The sequence below is a fragment of the Chrysemys picta genome, chromosome 17 (assembly GCF_011386835.1).
Source record: "Chrysemys picta bellii isolate R12L10 chromosome 17, ASM1138683v2, whole genome shotgun sequence".
NCBI lineage: Eukaryota > Metazoa > Chordata > Testudines > Emydidae > Chrysemys > Chrysemys picta.
The window spans coordinates 24,119,837-24,138,106 of record NC_088807.1 but is presented as its reverse complement, the minus strand read 5'-3'; the positions used below and the strand labels follow the sequence as shown (position 1 = coordinate 24,138,106).

Sequence of the window (18,270 nt, the reverse complement as noted above, 5' to 3'; positions counted from 1 at the left end):
GGGGGCGCGCAGCATTTGGGGGGTGCTGGGGGGGGTGTCTCGGCACAACGCTCAGGGGGTGTGTGGGGGGGTCCTGGTGCAGCGCTTGGGGGGCGCTGGGGATGTGTCTCGGTGCAGCGCTTGGGGGGGCACTGGGGATGTGTCTCGGTGCAGCGCTTGGGGGAGGTTTGGGGGGGGTCCCGGCCCAGCGCTCGGGAGGTGCTGGGGATGTGTCTCGGTGCAGCGTTTGGGGGGGTCCCGGCGCAGCGCTTGGGGGGGGGTTGGGGGGGGGGGGGGCGTAGCAGTCCCGGCACTCACGTATTTAGCGAAGAAGGATTTCTGCTCCTGCGGGTTCTTGGCTCTTTGCGCCTGTTCCAGCTCCAAGCGCTCGATGAACGCTGCCGTTTCAGGGCTGGAGGGGGGGTGGAAATGCCCGTCAGAGAGACTGCGCCCCCCCCATCCCCCAACCGCTTCCCATGGCCAGACTATCCCTCCCCCAACTGCCTGCTCAGACCAGACCACACCCCGCCCCCCCCCCCCACACACACACACTCACACGGCCGCTGGCACCGGCTGTTGCAGCAGCACCGTGGTGTTGAAGGCCTCCAGGTCGACGTCTTCCACCTCGGCGCCGTGGCAGGACCCCGGCACGGTGACGATGGAGACGCCGATCACGTTCCCTGCCCCGTCCGTGTGCACCGTCAGCCGGTCCGACAGGTGGGAGTCCACCAGCGAGCACTGGGGGGCGATGGGGGGTGAGCGGGGAACAGACCGGCCCAGCACCCCCCGCCCTCTCCCTGCCCCCACCCAACGGGCACTTGAGGAGGGGAGGAGCTGGGACCAAGACCTCCACCCCCCTGACCCAGCAAACACTGCGGGGGGGGGGGGGGGCTGAGAACCCCAGAGACAGAGAGCCATGGGGGGAGCAGGCCCTGGGGGGGTTGGACGGGCGGCACCGGGGTGTGCCAGGGAGCTGGGTCCATGCCGCGAGGTGGGGTGGGGGTGTCACGGCCAGGGAGGGGAATCTCTGCCCAGGGCCCAGGATTGGAAGAGAGGGGGAGGCAAGGGGGGGGGGCACTCACCGCTCGGACGAAGGAGGTGACATACTCCACTCCAGCTTCCTCCACGGCCCCGAGGGGCCGGCGTGGGATTCGCACCCGGTACAGCCCGTTCAGCGCCGCCACATCCTGGGGGGGGGCCACGGGGATGGGTGAGAACTCCCCGCATGCCTCCTCCTCCAGCAACCCCTCCCGCCCCCACGCCAGCAGCTGGGCTGCCTAACCCCCCCCCCGGCCGCTCACGCACCCTGAGCTTGGCGCGCTCCTCCTCACACAGCTGCTTCTGGCTCAGGGAGAGGCTGGGCTCGGGCGCCGGGCTCCAGAGCAGGGTCCCCCGCTTCCGGAAGTGGATGCTGTCGTCTGGGGGTGGGGGAGGAGCATTAGGACAGGGTAGGGACTCCCCCACCCCCACCCTCTGCCTCTCCCACACCATCCCCCCTCCCTTCTCTACCACAACAGCTCAGGGGCAAGAACCCCCCAACTCAACCCTCCCCTTCCAGCCCCACCCACGTGAGACACCCCCCGCCCCCCAAACTACCCACTCACCCGGCTCAAACGAATGCTCCAACTGCAGAGTGAGGACACAGGCCTCCGAGTCCCGACCCTCACCTGGCTGAGGGCAAGAGGGGACACAGATCAGCAACCCCCTCCCCTCCCAGAGCCAGGGAGAGAACCCAGGAGTCCTGGCTCCCAGCCCCCCCCTGCTCTAACCACCAGCCCCCACTCCCCTCCCCGAGCCAGGGAGAGAACCCAGGAGTCCTGGCTCCCAGCCCCCCCTGCTCTAACCACTAGCTCCCACTCCCCTCCCAGAGCCAGGGAGAGAACCCAGGAGTCCTGGCTCCCAGCCCCCCCTGCTCTAACCACTAGACCCTACTCCCCTCCCAGAGCCGGGGAGAGAACCCAGGAGTCCTGCCTCCCAGCCCCCGCTCCCCTCCCCAGGGAAGGAACCCAGGAGTTCTGCCTATTCTCAGTCTATGTATTCAGAGACCCAGGGCGGGCGCCTGCCAGGTACCCAGGCTCACGGCTGAATGCCGATGAGATGTTAACAAATATTTATAAGGTGCTTATGAATATGCAGAGTATGCAAATTAACAGCTTTTGCAGGACTGGGCACGAGGCCCCCCGTCCCCTGTGAATATTAATGAACCCCTTTGGCCTCTCACCTGCGTGAATATTAACGACCCATCTACCAACCCTGATATATGAATATGGCTGCCATGCATATGTTAATAGCCTTATGAATATTGATGAGTGAGTCGCACCTGATGGCGGAGGCCCAGCCCCTGTGGAGTGTGGAAGGGTGTGTGTGTGGGGGAAATATATGATCCTTATGCATATTAATATTGAATTTATGAATATTCATGAGCGTACCTCGTGACTACCATACCCTCCCCTCATTAATATTAACGAGCTGCTCGTTGGCTATACCCCCCTCGCCTCCCCTAGTCACCAAGGAGACCCTTCCCCTCATGAATATTAACGACTCCCGATGAATACTAATGAGCTGTTGCGTTGCATTATAACCCCTCCTCCTCCGTCAATATTAATGAGCCCCGGTACTATTAACCCCGCCTACCCTCATGAATATTAATTAGACACATCGACCTGCGGCTCCGCCAGCCCGGCGCAAAGAGCAACGACCCCTCATGAATATTAACGACCCCTCATGAATATTAACGCCCCGTTGCCGCCAGCGCCCCGCCCCGCCCCCCGACTCACCCGCGGGCCCAGGCCCCGGCAGCCCCCGGCCCGGCAGCGCCCGGGCAGCGCCAGCAGCAGCAGCAGCGGCAGGAGGCGGCGCGCGGGCAGAGCAGCCATGGCCGCGCGCTGCTGACGTCACGGGCCGGGGCAGGCCGCCGCGCGGGGCAGGCCGGGATAGGGGCGGACCGGACACAACCCCGGGCTACTAACCCGCCGGGCGCCATATTGGATCCCGGCCCCGCCCCCCGACTCGCATAACAGCCCCGCCCCCTCGGATCCCGGCCCCGCCCCCTCATCGCATAACAGCCCCGCCCCCTCGGATCCCGGCCCCGCCCCCCGACTCGTATAACAGCCCCGCCCCCCTCGGATCCCGGCCCCGCCCCCCGACTCGTATAACAGCCCCGCCCCCTCGGATCCCGGCCCCGCCCCCTCGGATCCCGGCCCCGCCCCCCGATTCGTATAACAGCCCCGCCCCCGCTCGGATCCCCGCCCCGCCCCCACTGTCGCACCGCGGACCGGAGCAGGACTCTCCAGTCACTCCAGCCCGGCCCCCTCCAGGCTGTGTCTCCGCAGGCCTCCCCAGTGGGGGGGCAATGCACAGCAAGTGGGGAAACTGAGTCACACCTGGCCGGGGGGGGCAGAAATGCCCATGTTCTGCCCCACCTGGGAGAGGAGCGCCCAGTGCCCGTTTGGGGGCGGGGAGAAGGGGGGAAGAGAGTTTTGGGGCAGGCGTGTTGGGGGGGGGTCAACCTTACCAGCACCGTCCTGACATACTCTCGCCCCCCCCCCACAGGCTCCAGGCTGCTGTAACTGGGACCCCCCCTGCCCTCCCGATGCCCGGGCCACAGCATGGGTCAGCTGCAGCGCTGCCTGGCGCGCGGGGAGTATGGCCAGCTGCAGGAGTGCCCGCTCTTCGAGAGCGACTTCCTCCAGGTGAGGGGGCACGGCCCCGCCCCCTGCCCCTTGGTCCTGCCCCCCTGCTCCCATCCCCCAGCCCAGACCCCGTCCCCTAGGCCCTGCCCCCCCCCACTCCCATCCCCCAGCCTAGACCCCGTCCCCTGAGCCCTGCCCCCCCCGCTCCCATCCCCCAGCCCAGACCCCGTCCCCTGAGCCCTGCCCCCCCGCTCCCATCCCCCAGCCCAGACCCCATCCCCTAGGCCCTGCCCCCCCGCTCCCATCCCCCAACCCAGACCCCGTCCCCTAGGACCTGCCCCCCCGCTCCCATCCCCCAGCCCAGACCCCGTCCCCTAGGCCCTGCCCCCCCGCTCCCATCCCCCAGCCCAGACCCCGACCCCTAGGCTCTGCCCCCCGCTCCCATCCCCCAGCCCAGACCCCATCCCCTAGGCCCTGCCCCCCCCGCTCCCATCCCCCAGCCCAGACCCCGACCCCTAGGCTCTGCCCCCCCGCTCCCATCCCCCAGCCCAGACCCCGTCCCCTAGGCCCTGCCGCCCCCGCTCCCATCCCCCAGCCCAGACCCCGACCCCTAGGCTCTGCCCCCCCGCTCCCATCCCCCAGCCCAGACCCCGACCCCTAGGCCCTGCCCCCCCCCCCCCGCTCCCATCCCCCAGCCCAAACCCCGTCCCCTGAGCCCTGCCCCCCCCCGTTCCCATCCCCCAGCCCAGACCCCGACCCCTGAGCCCTGCCCCCCCGCTCCCATCCCCCAGCTCTGTCCCTGTCCCCTTGGCCCTGCCCCCCTGCTCCCATCGCCCAGCCCAGACCCTGTCCCCTAGGCCCTGCCCCCCCCCCGCTCCCATCCCCCAGCCCAGAGCTCGTCCTCTAGGCACTGCCCCCCTGCTCCCATCCCCCAGCCCAGAGCCTGTCCCCTAGGCCCTGCCCCCCCGCTCCCAGCCCAGACCCCGTCCCCTAGGCCCTGCCCCCCCCGCTCCCATCCCCCAGCCCAGAGCCCGTCCCCTAGGCACTGCCCCCCTGCTCCCATCCCCCAGCCCAGACCCCGCCGTCCCCTAGGCCCTGCCCCCCTGCTCCATCGCCCAGCTCTGTCCCTGTCCCCTTGGCCCTGCCCCCCTGCTCCCATCACCCAGCTCTGTCCCTGTCCCCTAGGCCCTGCCCCCCCACTCCCATCCCCCAGCCCAAACCCCATCCCCTAGGCCCTGCCCCCCCTGCTCCCATCCCCCAGCCCAAACCCCGTCCCCTAGGCCCTGCCCCCCCTGCTCCCATCCCCCAGCCCAGACCCCGTCCCCTAGGCCCTGCCCCCCCACTCCCATCCCCTAGCCCAGACCCCATCCCCTAGGCCCTGCCCCCCCCGTTCCCATCCCCCAGCCTAGACCCCGTCCCCTAGGACCTGCCCCCCCGCTCCCAGCCCAGACCCCGTCCCCTAGTCCCTGCCCCCCCGTTCCCATCCCCCAGCCCAGACCCCATCCCCTGAGCCCCGTCCCCCCCGCTCCCATCCCCCATCCCAGACCCCGTCCCCTAGGCCCTGCCCCCCCCCCCCCGCTCCCATCCCCCAGCCCAGACCCCATCCCCGGAGCCCTGCCCCCCTCACTCCCATCCCCCAGCTCTGCCCCTGAGCCCTGCCCCCCCCACTCCCATCCCCCAGCCCAGACCCCATCCCCTGAGCCCTGCCCCCCCCCCACTCCCATCCCCCAGCTCTGTCCCCGTCCCCTAGGCCCTGCCCCCCCCCGCTCCCATCCCCCAGCCCAGACCCCGTCCCCTGAGCCCTGTCCCCCCAGGCTCCCATCCCCCAACCCTGCCACCGTCCCCTTGGTCCTGCCCCCAGCCAGGCGCCCATCCTACATGCCCTGACCCCATCTCCATCCCCATGTCCCCCAGCCCTGCTTCTCCTCTGCCCTCCACACCCCCGTCTGCCTCAGCTCTCCCTGACTCCCCACAGGTGACCAAGAGCGGAGACGTGGCCAGCCGGGTGACCCTGGGCATCGCTGCCACCAGCCCCCGCCTGGAGCTGCCCGACCTCCTGCTGCTGGCGCGGCCCGTCCTGGTGCCCGCGGGGGGGCCCTGCTGCTGCCGCTGTGCCCAGGGGCTGCCCCTGCCGGAGCAGGAGCTTGAGCTCTTTGGGTGAGTCCCTCCTCTCCCAGCCCCACACTTGCACCCCATCCCCCTGTACCCCCGTGGCCCATCCCCCTCCTGGTGTTCCCTGGCCCCCCAACCCCCACCCCTACAACCCTATTCCCCTGCACCCCCGTGGCCCATCCCCCTCCTCGTGTTCCCTCCCACTCCCCACAGGCCGACCCCGCACCCCCACTCTGTGCCCTTAATTCCCACATTCTCACCCCCGCCCCATCTCCCCGTATCCCCACCCCTCTACACCCCCATCCTCAACCTGTTGTGACAAAGTGGGGTTTTATTCATCTTATGTTGCATGTGAGTCTTACTGTCCTACAGTAAGTGTGTGTGTGCCTCAGTTTCCCTGTGTGCTGCACCAATACGTAGCTGGTGGGAATTGGGGGTGGGCTTTTGCTGAGGCCCTCAGGGCAGGTGAGGCCGCCCAGCTGTGTGCACCTGTGTGACCTGAGACCCAGGAGGGGGGTGCGGCCAGGTGACACCTTGGGCCCGGGAAAAGAGACAAAGGCCAGAGGAGGGGCTGGAGGGTTTCGGTTTAGAGCTGGCTGGGAGAAACAGAGGGAGGCCCCCAGAGCGCCCTAGTCATGACCCGTAGCCAGAGCCAGCGAAGGGGGCAGTGCCCTGACACCGGGGGCAGTGCCCTGCCGGGGGCGCCAGTCTCTACCCCAGCGGGAAAGGAGCCACTGGGGACAGGACTTGGCGGGGCTGCGGCCTCAGACCCAGTCACTGAGCGGGAGCAGGTCCCCAGGCCGAGCCGCGGAAGGATCCCTCCGTGGAGAAGCTGAGGGAACTTGTCGCGGTGAAACCCCGGGGGGAAGGCCGCCGGGAGAGATTCCTGTACCGGGAATGGGCTCCCCCAGGGGAAGTCGAGTCGTGGGGGATCTGGAGGCAGCTGAGACCTTTGCCCATCAGAGAAGAGCCTTTCCAGAAAGTGGCCGTGGACATGGTGGGGCCCCTCAGCAAGGCAACTCGGACAGGGGAAAAATACATCCCGATGGGGGGAGATTTTGCTACTGTCACGGAGTATTGGGGGACTCAGGGCCCTGCACCCCCGGCCCCCTGCGATTCACCATGACTCTCAGCCAGCCAGTAAAGCAGAAGGTTTATTTAGACGACAGGGACACAGTCCAAGACGGGTCTTGCAGGCACAGACCACAGGATCCCCCTCAGTTGGGTCCATCTTGGGGTCTCAGGGCGCCCCAGCCCCCTTGCGAGGTCAGAGCCCCGTCTGCCTCCCAGCCATGTCACCAGCCAGCTCTGAAACTCCCTCTCCCCTTTGTTCAGTTTCCCCGGGCAAAGGTGTCACCTGGCCTCTAACCCCTTCCTGCGTTCTCATGTTACACGCTCAGGTATGCGCCTTCGGGCAGATCCCATCCCGCAATGCAGACTATCCTAGCCACACTCCCCTGTCAGCATTCACAGACCACAGTAAGAACAGGCCCAGTTCGTCACACCGACACACCTGGGCCTCAGCAAAAATCCCACCCCCAATTCCCACCACCTAAGTATTGGTGCAGCACACAGGGAAACTGAGGCACGCACAGTGTTCGTGTAGGAGAGTAAGACTCACATGCAACCAGATGAATAAAACTCCACTTCATCTCACCCCCCCGGGCCATCACCTCCCCCCACAGATCCACCCCCTGAGATTCCCACCCTCGGACCAGCAACCTCCCTGTTCCCACCTTCCCCCACAGGAACTGCCCCCCCAGTGCCCCCACCTCTCCCCATATTCCCCCCACCCAGGCTGCTGCCCCTGCGCTTCGTGCGGCTCTCCATCCAAGACGAACTCCGGCATCGGCTCAAGGTGCGTCTGGCCTCGGGCCGGACCTTCTACCTGCAGCTCCTGGCGCCGCCCGCCCAGCTGGAGCGAGTCTTCGGGCAGTGGGTACGACTGCTGTACCGCCTGCGCTACCAGCGGCCTGGGGCCTGGCACAGCGTGAGTCTGGGGGGCACGGGGCCCAGGCCTGCCTTAGTCTCCCCTTCCCTCCTCAACCACCAGTTCACACGCCCTTCCAGAGCCGGGGAGAGAACCCAGGCGTCCGGGCTCCCAAGCCCCCGCTGCTCTAACCACCAGACCCCGCTCCCCTCCCAGAGCCGGGGAGAGAACCCAGGAGTCCTAGCTCCCAGCCTCCCCGGCTCTAACCCACTAGACCCCGCTCCCCTCCCAGAGCCAGGGAGAGAACCCAGGCATCCGGGCTCCCAGCCCCCGCTGCTCTAACCACCAGACCCCGCTCCCCTCCCAGAGCCAGGGAGAGAACCCAGGCGTCCGGGCTCCCAGCCCCCGCTGCTCTAACCACCAGACCCCGCTCCCCTCCCAGAGCCAGGGAGAGAACCCAGGCGTCCGGGCTCCCAGCCCCCGCTGCTCTAACCACCAGACCCCGCTCCCCTCCCAGAACCAGGGAGAGAACCCAGGCGTCCAGGCTCCCAGCCCCCACTGCTCTAACCACCAGACCCCGTTCCCCTCCCAGAGCCAGGGAGAGAACCCAGGCGTCCGGGCTCCCAGCCCCCGCTGCTCTAACCACCAGACCCTGCTCCCCTCCCAGAGCCAGGGAGAGAACCCAGGAGTCCTAGCTCCCAGCCTCCCCCGCTCTAACCCACTAGACCCCACTCCCCTACCAGAACTGGGGATAGAACCCAGGAGTCCTGGCTTCTAACGCCCCCGCAAGCACTAGACCCTGCTCTCCTCTTAGGACCAGGGGATAGAACCCAGGCGTCCGGGCTGCCAGTGGTGTCAGTGTCTCTCTCTCTCGGCAGTGACATTCAACCCCCTCGGGGAGGAAAAGGGGGCACAGGGCAGCCGCCCCCCCGGAAACCAGACCCACAGGACTGGGGGTGGGCGGAGCCTCGCGCCCCTCCCCCGAGGGTGAACCATAAGACGCAGCAGCCCCCCAATAAAAGACGAGGATCCAGCCGGAGAGAAGCTGCCTCAGTCCTGTGTGTCCTGCCCCCCCCGACGGCAGCCGCCCCCTTCCCTAGAGCTGCAGCATAGACAGGGCCCCATGTCCCCCACCCACCCCCCGGACAGACAGACGGACACTGCAGGGATCCGTTTATTGACACACGCGGCCCTGGGGGTTCCAAGCTGTGGGGGGGGGGTCGGGGCACAGCTGAGCCCCCCAACATCAGTGTGGGTGGGGGTGCGAGGCCCGGTGATGTCCAGGGTCCCCCCCCATGCCCAGTGCCCCGGCCGTGTCACTGCTGTCTGGGGGGGCCCGGGCCCGGCTCATTCGAGTGAGTCCTCATCTGCCGGAGACCTGGGGGGGGAGAGAGCAGTGAGGGGGGGGGGGGGACACCCAGAATGCCCCTCCCCCAACTCCCCTCCCCACAGTAAAGGCTCCAGAACCCCTCCCCCCACAGTCACAGCTCCCCCCCAGCTGCACTCCACAGCCCCTCTTCTGCCCCCCCCAGCCACACTCCACAGTCCCCCTTCTTCCCCCCAGAGCTACACTCCACACCCCCCTTCTGCCCCCCCCAGCTGCACTCCACAGCCCCCCTTCTGCCCCCCCCAGCCATGGCTTCCTCCCCCAGGACCCCAGACCCCCTTACTCACCAAGCCCGAGCTGTACGGTTACTGGGGCACTGTGGGGGGGGAAAGAGATGGGGTGAGGGGGGAGATAGGCAGAGAGAATATGGGGGGCACTTCAACCCCCCACCCCCGGGACAGGCAGGGGTCATGGACAGAGCAGGACCCAGGCTCTAGCCCCCCTCCCCGGGCTTCCCTCCTCCGGTCCCTGGGTCCCCCAGGACAGTCATGTGCCCTGGCTCTGTGACCCCCCAGCTGTTGGTCCTGGGGGCTCCCCCCACGTCCCACCCCACACAGGAGCCCCCAATGCCAGCTTGTCATGTCCCCCCTCCCCGCAGGCCCCCCCGCCCAGCAGCACCTCTGATCTCCAGCCTGCGCTGGGCCCGGGCCCCCCTACCCCCCGCCCAGCGGCACCTCTGATCTCCAGCCTGCGCTGGGCCCGGGCCCCCCTACCCCCCGCCCAGCGGCACCTCTGCTCTCCAGCCTGCGCTGGGCCTGGGCCCCCCTACCCCCCACCCAGCGGCACCTCTGCTCTCCAGCCTGCGCCAGGCCCCCCTGCCCCCCCCGCCCAGCGGCACCTCTGATCTCCAGCCTGCGCCGGGCCCGGGCCCCCCTACCCCCCGCCCAGCGGCACCTCTGCTCTCCGGCCTGCGCTGGGCCCGGGCCCCCCTACCCCCCGCCCAGCGGCACCTCTGCTCTCCAGCCTGCGCCGGGCCCCCTTACCCCCTGCCCAGCGGCACCTCTGCTCTCCAGCCTGCGCCGGGCCCCCCCTACCCCCCGCCCAGCGGCACCTCTGATCTCCAGCCTTGCGCTGGGCCCGGGCCCCCCTACCCCCCGCCCAGCGGCACCTCTGCTCTCCAGCCTGCGCCGGGCCCGGGCCCCTCTACCCCCCGCCCAGCGGCACCTCTGCTCTCCAGCCTGCGCCGGGCCCGGGCCCCTCTACCCCCCGCCCAGCGGCACCTCTGCTCTCCGGCCTGCGCCGGGCCCGGGCCCCCCTACCCCCCGCCCAGCGGCACCTCTGCTCTCCAGCCTGCGCCGGGCCCCCCTACCCCCCGCTCAGCGGCACCTCTGCTCTCCAGCCTGCGCCGGGCCCGGGCCCCCCTACCCCCCGCCCAGCGGCACCTCTGCTCTCCAGCCTGCGCCGGGCCCCCTTACCCCTGCCCAGCAGCACCTCTGATCTCCGGCCTGCGCCGGGCCCCCTTACCCCCCGCCCAGCGGCACCTCTGCTCTCCGGCCTGCGCCGGGCCCCCCTACCCCCCGCCCAGCGGCACCTCTGATCTCCAGCTTGCACTCGGTCAGCGCCTCGCCCAGCTCGTTGGCGGCCAGGCAGCTGTAGGTGCCGGCGTCGAAGGGGCTGGGTTTGCGGATGTGCAGGGTCAGCACCCCCTGGCTGTTCTTCATCAGGAACTTGGGGTCCTCCCGGATCTCTACGTGGTTCTTCATCCAGATCACCTTGGGCTGGGGCGGTGGGGTCATGTGAGGGGGCGCCCGGACCGGCCACCGGCCAGGTCACCCCCTGCCTGTCCCCCCCATGGCCCTGTGCTCCCCCCACCTCCAGCACCCCCTCCTGTCCCCCAACTGCCCCCTGCACCCCCACCTCTAGCACCCCTTCCTGTCCCCCAACTACCCCCTGCACCCCTTCCTGTCCCCCAACTACCCCCTGCACCCCCACCTCCAACACCCCCTCCTGTCCCCCTGCACCCCCACCTCCAACACCCCCTCCTGTCCCCCAACTGCCCCCTGCACCCCCACCTCCAACACCCCCTCCTGTCCCCCAACTGCCCCCTGCACCCCCACCTCCAACACCCCTTCCTGTCCCCCAACTACCCCCTGCACCCCCACCTCCAACACCCCCTCCTATCCCCCAACTTCCCCCTGCACCCCCATCTCCAGCACCCTCTCCTATCCCCCAACTGCCCCCTGCACCCCTATCTCCAGCACCGCCTCCTGTGGCCCCCAGTGGGAGTACAGGCCTGGACATACCTTGGGGGCCCTGGGGATGGGGGTGGGGGTCCCTTACCTTGGGATGCCCCCGCACTGCGCAGTTCAGGGCCGTGCTGTACCCAGCCACCACGGTCCGATCGACCAGGGGCGTCAGGACTCTGGGCGCCATCCGGAAGTCGTGCTCCTGGTAATCCAGTGGCTTAAAGATGATCCCTAGGGGAGGCCAGGGGGTGAGGCCCAGGGGTAGCAACCCCCCCAACCCTACGTTCCCCTCACCATCTCCACTCCAAGCCCCCCTGCTCTAACCACTAGCCCCCACTCCCCTCCCAGAGCTGGGGAGAGAACCCAGGAGTCCCGACTCCCAGCCCGCCCCGAGCGTGGGGGGACCCCGGCGTCCGGGCGCACCTGTTTTCTGGATGAGGGCGGTGTTCTTGGAGACGCCGGGCGCCTCGCTCAGCCCGCAGATGTTCTGGCTGTACACGCGGAAGGAGTACTCGTTACCCATCACCAGGTCAGACACGGTGCAGCGCGTCAGCCGGTTGTGCTCGTACACCGTGAACCACTCCTGGGGGGGGAGAGAACGTGGGGGGGGTCAGGGGAGAGACGGGGAGCCCGGGCGGGTGTCACCAGCTGGACAGGCACAGGGTGGGGTGGTCAGCGGAGAAACGGTGAGCCCAGGAGGGTGTCACCAGCTGGACACGTGTGGGGGGGGGTCAGAGGAGAGACGGGGAGCCCAGGAGGGTGTCACCAGCTGGACAGCTGTGGGGGGGGGGGTCAGAGGAGAGACGGGGAGCCCAGCAGGGTGTCACCAGCTGGACAGGTGTGGGGGGGGGGTCAGAGGAGAGACGGGGAGCCCAGCAGGGTGTCACCAGCTGGACAGGTGTGGGGGGGGTCAGAGGAGAGACGGGGATCCCGGGAGGGTGTCACCAGCTGGACAGGTGTGGGGGGGGGGTCAGAGGAGAGACGGGGAGCCCAGCAGGGTGTCACTAGCTGGACAGGTGTGGGGGGGGTCAGAGGAGAGACGGGGAGCCCAGCAGGGTGTCACTAGCTGGACAGGTGTGGGGGGGGTCAGAGGAGAGACGGGGAGCCCAGCAGGGTGTCACTAGCTGGACAGGTGTGGGGGGGGTCAGAGGAGAAACGGGGAGCCCAGCAGGGTGTCACTAGCTGGACAGGTGTGGGAGGGGTCAGAGGAGAGACGGGGATCCTGGGAGGGTGTCACCAGCTGGACAGGTGTGGGGGGGGGGTCAGAGGAGAGACGGGGATCCTGGGAGGGTGTCACCAGCTGGACAGGTGTGGGGGGGGTCAGAGGAGAGACGGGGAGCCCAGCAGGGTGTCACCAGCTGGACGGGGTGGGGGGTGGTCAAGGGAGAGACGGGGAGCCCGGGAGGGTGTCACCAGCCGAGGGGTGGGGGGGTCAGAGGAGAGACGGGGATCTTGGGAGGGTGTCACCAGCCGGACAGGGGTGGGGGGTCATAGACTCATAGACTCATAGACTTTAAGGTCAGAAGGGACCATTATGATCATCTGGTCTGACCCCCTGCATGCTGCAGGCCATAAAACCGTCCCTACCCCTTCCCTGGACTCTGCTGTTGAAGTCCCCAATCCTGTTTTTAGTGACTGCAATCGGCAGAGACCCTCCTGCTAGAGATCCCTGCCCCATGCTGCGGAGGAAGGCGAAAAACCTCCAGAGGCTCAGCCAATCTGCCCTGGAGGAAAATTCCTTCCCGACCCCAAATGTGGCGATCAGTAAGACCCCGAGCATATAGGCAAGAGTCTCCAGCCTGACCCCTGTTAGCCATTATACTATTTACCTGCCATTGCTTGGCTTTCCTTGACTACTATGTTTTACCATTAAACCATTCCCTCCATAAACTTATCTAACTTAATCTTAAAACCAGACAGGTCCGTCGCCCCCACCGTTTCCCTCGGAAGGCTGTTCCAATATTTCACCCCTCTGACGGTCAGAAACCTTCGTCTGATTTCAAGCCTGAACTTCCCCACGGCCAGTTTATATCCATTCGTTCTTGTATCCACGTTAGTACTAAGCTGGAATAATTCCTCTCCCTCCCTTGTATTAATCCCTCTAATATATTTAAAGATAGCAATCATATCCCCCCTCAGCCTTCGTTTTGTCAGACTAAACAACCCAAGTTCCTCTAGTCTCCTTTCGTACGACAGCTTTTCCATTCCTCTGATCATCCTAGTGGCCCTTCTCTGCACCCGTTCCAGTTTGAGTTCATCTTTTTTAAACATGGGAGACCAGAACTACACACAGTACTCCAAATGAGGTCTCACCAGCGCCGTATACAACGGAAGCAGCACCTCCTTATCCCTACTAGATATCCCTCGCCTAATGCATCCCAAGACCGCATTGGCTTTTTTTCACCGCCACGTCACATTGTCGACTCATAGTCATCCTGCGGTCTACAAGGACCCCTAGGTCCTTCTCCTCTTCCGTTACTGCTAACCAATGCGTCCCCATCTTGTAACTAAAATTGTTATTAGTCATCCCCAAGTGCATCACCTTACACTTTTCACTATTAAATTTCATCCTATTTCTGATACTCCAATTCACAAGCTCATTCAAGTCTCCCTGCAGGATATCCCTATCCTCCTCTGAATTTACAACGCCTCCCACCTTTGTATCATCCACAAACTTTATCAGCCCACTCTTGCAATCGGTTCCGAGGTCAGTTATAAATAGATTAAATAAAATGGGTCCCAAAACCGAACCTTGAGGCACTCCACTAGTAACCTCCCTCCAACCCGACAGTTCACCCTTTAATACGACCCGCTGCATTCTCCCCAGTTAACCAATTCCTTATCCACCTCTGGATTTTCATATCGATCCCCATGTTTTTCAGTTTAACCAATAATTCCTCATGGGGTACAGTATCAAACGCTTTACTGAAATCCAGGTATATTAGGTCCACCGCATTTCCCTTATCTAATAAATCCGTTACTTTCTCAAAGAAGGAGATCAGATTCGTTTGGCACGATCTGCCCTTTGTAAAACCATGTTGTAATTTATCGCAATTGCCATTAACCTCCAGGTCCTCAACTAGTTTCTCTTTCAGAATTTTCTCTAACACCTTGCACACTACAGATGTTAAACTAACAGGCCTGTAGTTACCCGGATCACTTTTTTTCCCTTTCTTGAAAATAGGAACCACATTAGCTATTCTCCAGTCTAACGGGACCACCCCCGAGTTTACAGATTCATTAAATATTATCGCTAACGGGCCTGCTATTTTCCGCGCCAATTCCTTCAATATTCTCGGATGTAGATCGTCCGGTCCTCCCGACTTAGCCCCATTAAGGCGTTCAAGTTTTGTTTCTACCTCGGATACGGTAATCCCCCATCCCGAATGCCCCTCTATAGTGGTGCTAGTATCCCTAATACCTTCATTGGCCTCATTAAACACTGATGCAAAATATTCATTGAGATATTGCGCCATGCCTAGATTGTCTTTAATCTCCTCTCCGGCAATAGTCTTCAGTGGTTCCTCTTCTTCTTTCTTTGCTTTCTTCCTATTTATGTGGCTGTAAAACCTCTTACTATTGCTTTTAATTCCCCTCGCTAGGTCCAACTCTACACGGCCTTTGGCCTTTCTCACTCTATCTCTACATTCTCTGACTTCACTTAGGTACATTTCCTTACTGATCCCTCCCCTCTTCCACTCTTTATACGCTTTCTGTTTCTTCCTAATCGCCCCTTTGAGTCGGTCGCTCATCCAGCTCGGTCTAAATCTCTTGCTTAGTAATCTTTTTCCCTTTTTTGGGATACAGGCCTCCGACAGCTCATGCATCTTTAACTTGAAGTAATCCCAGGCTTCTTCTGCCTTTAGATCCATTAATACGTTTGCCCAGTCCACTTCCCTTACCAGTCCCCTTAATTTGTTAAAATTGGTCAGAGGAGAGACGGGGAGCCCGGGAGGGTGTCACCAGCTGGACAGGCGCTAGGGGGGAGTCAGTGGGAGGGGATAGGGAGCCTGTGAGGGGGGGGCCGCGGGAAACTGGGGGACAGCGCGGTGGGGGGGTCGCTCACCATGGTTTTCTTGTCCGCCTTCTGGATGGCGTAGCCGGTGATCTCCGAGTTCCCGTCGTCCTTGGGGGGCTGCCACTCCAGCAGCACATTGAACCCCCAAACCTCCTTCACTTGCACCAACACCGGGGGGCCCGGCTTCTCTGGGGGGGGGCAGTGTGAGGGGAGGGGGTCAGCAATGGGGGGGTCCAGCCCAGGGGAAGAAATGGGTCCCGGGGGGGGGGCAGTTCCAGCCTGTGGTGCCTCCTTCCCTGCTGCCCCCCCCAGTCTCTGTGCAGCTGGTCCCCCCCCCCCACTCTGCATGACCCCTTCACACTGGGGGGGGCATATTCCCCAGCAGAGGCGCAGCCAGACAGTCCCCCCCCCCGATTAAATTCCACAGGCTGGGGTGGGGGGCGCAGCTGGCCTGTCCCATCAGGGCAGCTTAAATATAGAGCAGGGAATCTGAGCGCCCCCCCTCCAGGCCCCGAGGGGGGCGCCAGGGGAGGGGTATCAGGGTTGGGGTGTGTCATAAGTGGGTGAGGAGGGGGGCTGGGGGGGCCTACTCTCAGGGGTGGGGGGGTTGCAGTGCGAGCAGCAGGCGCTTTCCCACGCTGGGGGGCGGGGGACACACATCAAAGCAGGAGAGATTAGGTTCATTAACAGCAGCTGTTCGTGCCGGGGGTGGACACAGAGCCCCCTGCTCTTAAAGCCCAGCCCCCCCCCCATCAACCCCTAGCCCAGGCCAGTCCCAGCCCCCCAGTGCCAGCCCCCTGCCCCCCCCCTCACCCACGACGCGGATCTGGATGGTGGCCTGGTCCTCCATGTTCTCGATCTGCACCGCGAGCTGGTACTGGCCCGAGTGGTGCCGGGCGGCCGAGCGGATGAAGAGGATGGTGTCCAGGTCCGAGGTGCGGATGCTGACCTCCTTGGGGTCCAGGGGCTGCCCGTCCTTCGTCCACGTCACCTTGGGGCGCGGTTTACCCTGGGGGGGGGTTACCGGCCCCCGGTTAGCGGGTCCCTGCCCCGGCACCGCACGTCCAGCCCCGGTTAGCGGGTCTCTGCCCCGGCTCCGCACGCCCGGGGCCCCCGGTTAGCGGGTCTCTGCCCTAGCTCCGCACGCCCGGGGCCCCGGTTAGCGGGTCCCTGCCCCGGCTCCGCACGCCCAGGGCCCCGGTTAGCAGGTCCCTGCCCCGGCACCACAATTCCAGCCCCAGTTAGCGGGTCCCTGCCCCGGCTCTGCACGCCCAGGGCCCCGATTAGCAGGTCCCTCCCCCGGCACCGCACGTCCAGCCCCGGTTAGCGGGTCCCTGCCCCGGCACCGCACGTCCAGCCCCGGTTAGCGGGTCCCTGCCCCGGCTCCGCACGCCCGGGGCCCCGTTAACCCCCCCCCAGTGACTGGGTCGTGCCAACACCTTTGGCCCGTTTGTTTCATCTAAATCGACCCAGCGGCCTCATGTCCCCGGGGGGGGGGGGGAACTGCCCCCGCTCACCTGGAAGGGGATCAGCAGGTTCACTTGCTCCCCCACTTTCTTGATGTAGGTCTGACGCAGCTGACGGGGCAGGCGGATCTTGGGCTGCTCTGTGGGGGGGGGGAGAGGGAGCGTGAGGGGGGGGCCATGCCCGGGGCGGGGGGGCGGGGGGTCAGGGGTCACTCACCCACAATCTCGCGGATGGTGACGGGCTGCCCCATGGTGGCCGGGGTGCTCTGCCCCGCGATGTTCACCCCGATGACGCGGAAGAGGATTTTCTCGCCCGTGGGCAGCCCCTTGACCGTGAAGCCACAGCGCTCGACCAGCTCCGTGTTCGCCGGGACCCACTCGTCCGCTGGGGGGGGGGGGGGGGGGGAGTGAACGGTCAAGGCCGGGCTGGGGGGGGGGGTCACGTCTAGGGCCAGCCTGGGGGGGGATGGGGCAAAGGGGACTTTCCCCTCCCTCACTGGGCATCTCCCTCCTCTGCTGGGGTCTCCCCCCTGTGCAGCCCCCTGGATGTCTCTCTTAGCTCACCCCCAGTAGGGGGCACCCACCCTCCCCCTAAGGGCCTGTACCTCCAGCCCCCCTAGGCCCTGCGTCTCTCCCAGCCCCCCCTCTCCCCCCCCACAGGGACCTCCGGTCACTCCAGGCCCCCCCAAAGCTTCCCTTGGGTCCCGCCCAGCCCCCGCCCCACTCACAGCCCTCCAGACAGTACTGGATCAGGTAGCCATCGATGCCCCCGGCCCCCAGCCGGTCGGGCGGGCGCCACTTGATGGTGGCTGTGGTGTCGGTCACATCCTCCAGCGTGAGGTGGGTCGGCTCGCTGGTGGGGGCTGCGGGGGGGACACGGAGGATCAGAGCCCCCTCATCACAGCCAGACAGTGCTGCCCCCCCATAACCCCTGACCCCCAGCGCCCCTCCCCCTCCCACCCTATAAACGTGACCCCCAGCATCCCTCCTCCTCCCACCCCATAGCCCTGTCCCCAGCACCCCTCCCCCTCCTGCCCCATAGCCCTGTCCCCAGTGCCCCTCCCCCTCCCACCCTATAACCCTGACCCCCACCACCCCTCCTCCTCCCACCCCATAGCCCTGTCCCCAGCACCCCTCCCCCTCCCGCCCCATAACCCGTGTCCCCAGTGCTACTCCAACCCACCCCATAACCATGACCCCCATGCTCCCAGCAACCCTCCCCCTCCTGTCCCATAACCCACACCCTCAGTGCTCTCCCCCTCCATCACCTTGAACCCCTCAGCAACCCCCCCCCCCACCCCCGCTCACCGATGGGCATGAAGGGCTTTGTGTTGTGGCTGGGCTGCGACACCCCGATGGCGTTGACGGCGAAGACCCGCATCTCGTAGAGCACCCCCTCGATCATCCGCGTCGACTCGTACGTGGTGTCCCCGTACACCTCGAAATTCAACTTCATCCAGCGCATGCTGCCCTTCTTCTTCCTCTCCATCAGGTACCCTGCGGGCACGGGGGGCTCAGAGCCAGCCCCCAGCCCCGCTGCCCCCTTCTTCTGCCTCGCCA

General features: G+C 65.7%; 3 protein-coding genes across 5 annotated transcripts in view; 1 reads left to right on the top strand and 2 right to left on the bottom strand.

Moving 5' to 3' along the window:
- Nucleotides 1-51: 51 nt before the first annotated feature.
- On the bottom strand, nt 52-2,934 carry EMC10 (ER membrane protein complex subunit 10). Its single transcript, XM_065570986.1, has 6 exons — nt 2,757-2,934; nt 1,584-1,650; nt 1,285-1,397; nt 1,062-1,166; nt 536-717; nt 52-391 (listed from the first exon to the last, which is right to left on the bottom strand). The coding sequence occupies exons 1-6, from the start codon at nt 2,853-2,855 to the stop codon at nt 52-54; spliced, it is 906 nt and encodes a 301-aa protein (XP_065427058.1). The 5' UTR covers nt 2,856-2,934.
- A 294-nt stretch (nt 2,935-3,228) lies between these two features.
- GARIN5A (golgi associated RAB2 interactor 5A) lies at nt 3,229-8,830 on the top strand. Of its 2 annotated transcripts, XM_065571109.1 has the most exons (5): nt 3,233-3,320; nt 3,532-3,671; nt 5,587-5,768; nt 7,521-7,713; nt 8,532-8,830. In XM_065571109.1, the coding sequence occupies exons 2-5, from the start codon at nt 3,588-3,590 to the stop codon at nt 8,532-8,534; spliced, it is 462 nt and encodes a 153-aa protein (XP_065427181.1). In that variant the 5' UTR covers nt 3,233-3,320; nt 3,532-3,587; the 3' UTR covers nt 8,535-8,830. The 2 variants fall into 2 exon arrangements, with proteins under 2 accessions (XP_065427180.1, XP_065427181.1); XM_065571108.1 differs by having other exon boundaries at nt 3,229-3,671.
- The window catches only part of MYBPC2 (myosin binding protein C2), a 35,334-nt gene continuing 25,878 nt past the window's right edge, over nt 8,815-18,270 (bottom strand). For both annotated transcript variants that reach the window (XM_065571048.1, XM_065571049.1), the window contains 11 exons: nt 18,019-18,207; nt 17,439-17,573; nt 16,928-17,095; nt 16,762-16,850; nt 16,058-16,253; nt 15,293-15,432; nt 11,650-11,809; nt 11,321-11,457; nt 10,572-10,758; nt 9,328-9,356; nt 8,815-9,031 (listed from right to left, as the gene is read on the bottom strand). In XM_065571048.1, coding sequence (XP_065427120.1) covers nt 9,346-9,356; nt 10,572-10,758; nt 11,321-11,457; nt 11,650-11,809; nt 15,293-15,432; nt 16,058-16,253; nt 16,762-16,850; nt 16,928-17,095; nt 17,439-17,573; nt 18,019-18,207 — 1,412 coding nt within the window. In that variant the 3' untranslated portion in view covers nt 8,815-9,031; nt 9,328-9,345. The remainder of the gene's footprint in view (nt 9,032-9,327; nt 9,357-10,571; nt 10,759-11,320; nt 11,458-11,649; nt 11,810-15,292; nt 15,433-16,057; nt 16,254-16,761; nt 16,851-16,927; nt 17,096-17,438; nt 17,574-18,018; nt 18,208-18,270) is intronic.

Excerpts from the sequence above, each read along its gene's own strand:
- EMC10 (XM_065570986.1), bottom strand. The coding sequence starts at position 2,855 with ATGGCTGCTCTGCCCGCGCGCCGCCTCCTGCCGCTGCTGCTGCTGCTG. Across the intron at positions 1,398-1,583 it reads GGAGCATTCGTTTGAGCCGG|ACGACAGCATCCACTTCCGG; the intron begins GTGAGTGGGTAG and ends CCCCACCCCCAG. Across the intron at positions 1,167-1,284 it reads AGGAGCGCGCCAAGCTCAGG|GATGTGGCGGCGCTGAACGG; the intron begins GTGCGTGAGCGG and ends GCCCCCCCCCAG.
- GARIN5A (XM_065571108.1), top strand. The coding sequence starts at position 3,588 with ATGGGTCAGCTGCAGCGCTGCCTGGCGCGCGGGGAGTATGGCCAGCTG. Across the intron at positions 3,672-5,586 it reads TCGAGAGCGACTTCCTCCAG|GTGACCAAGAGCGGAGACGT; the intron begins GTGAGGGGGCAC and ends GACTCCCCACAG. Across the intron at positions 5,769-7,520 it reads CAGGAGCTTGAGCTCTTTGG|GCTGCTGCCCCTGCGCTTCG; the intron begins GTGAGTCCCTCC and ends CCCCCCACCCAG.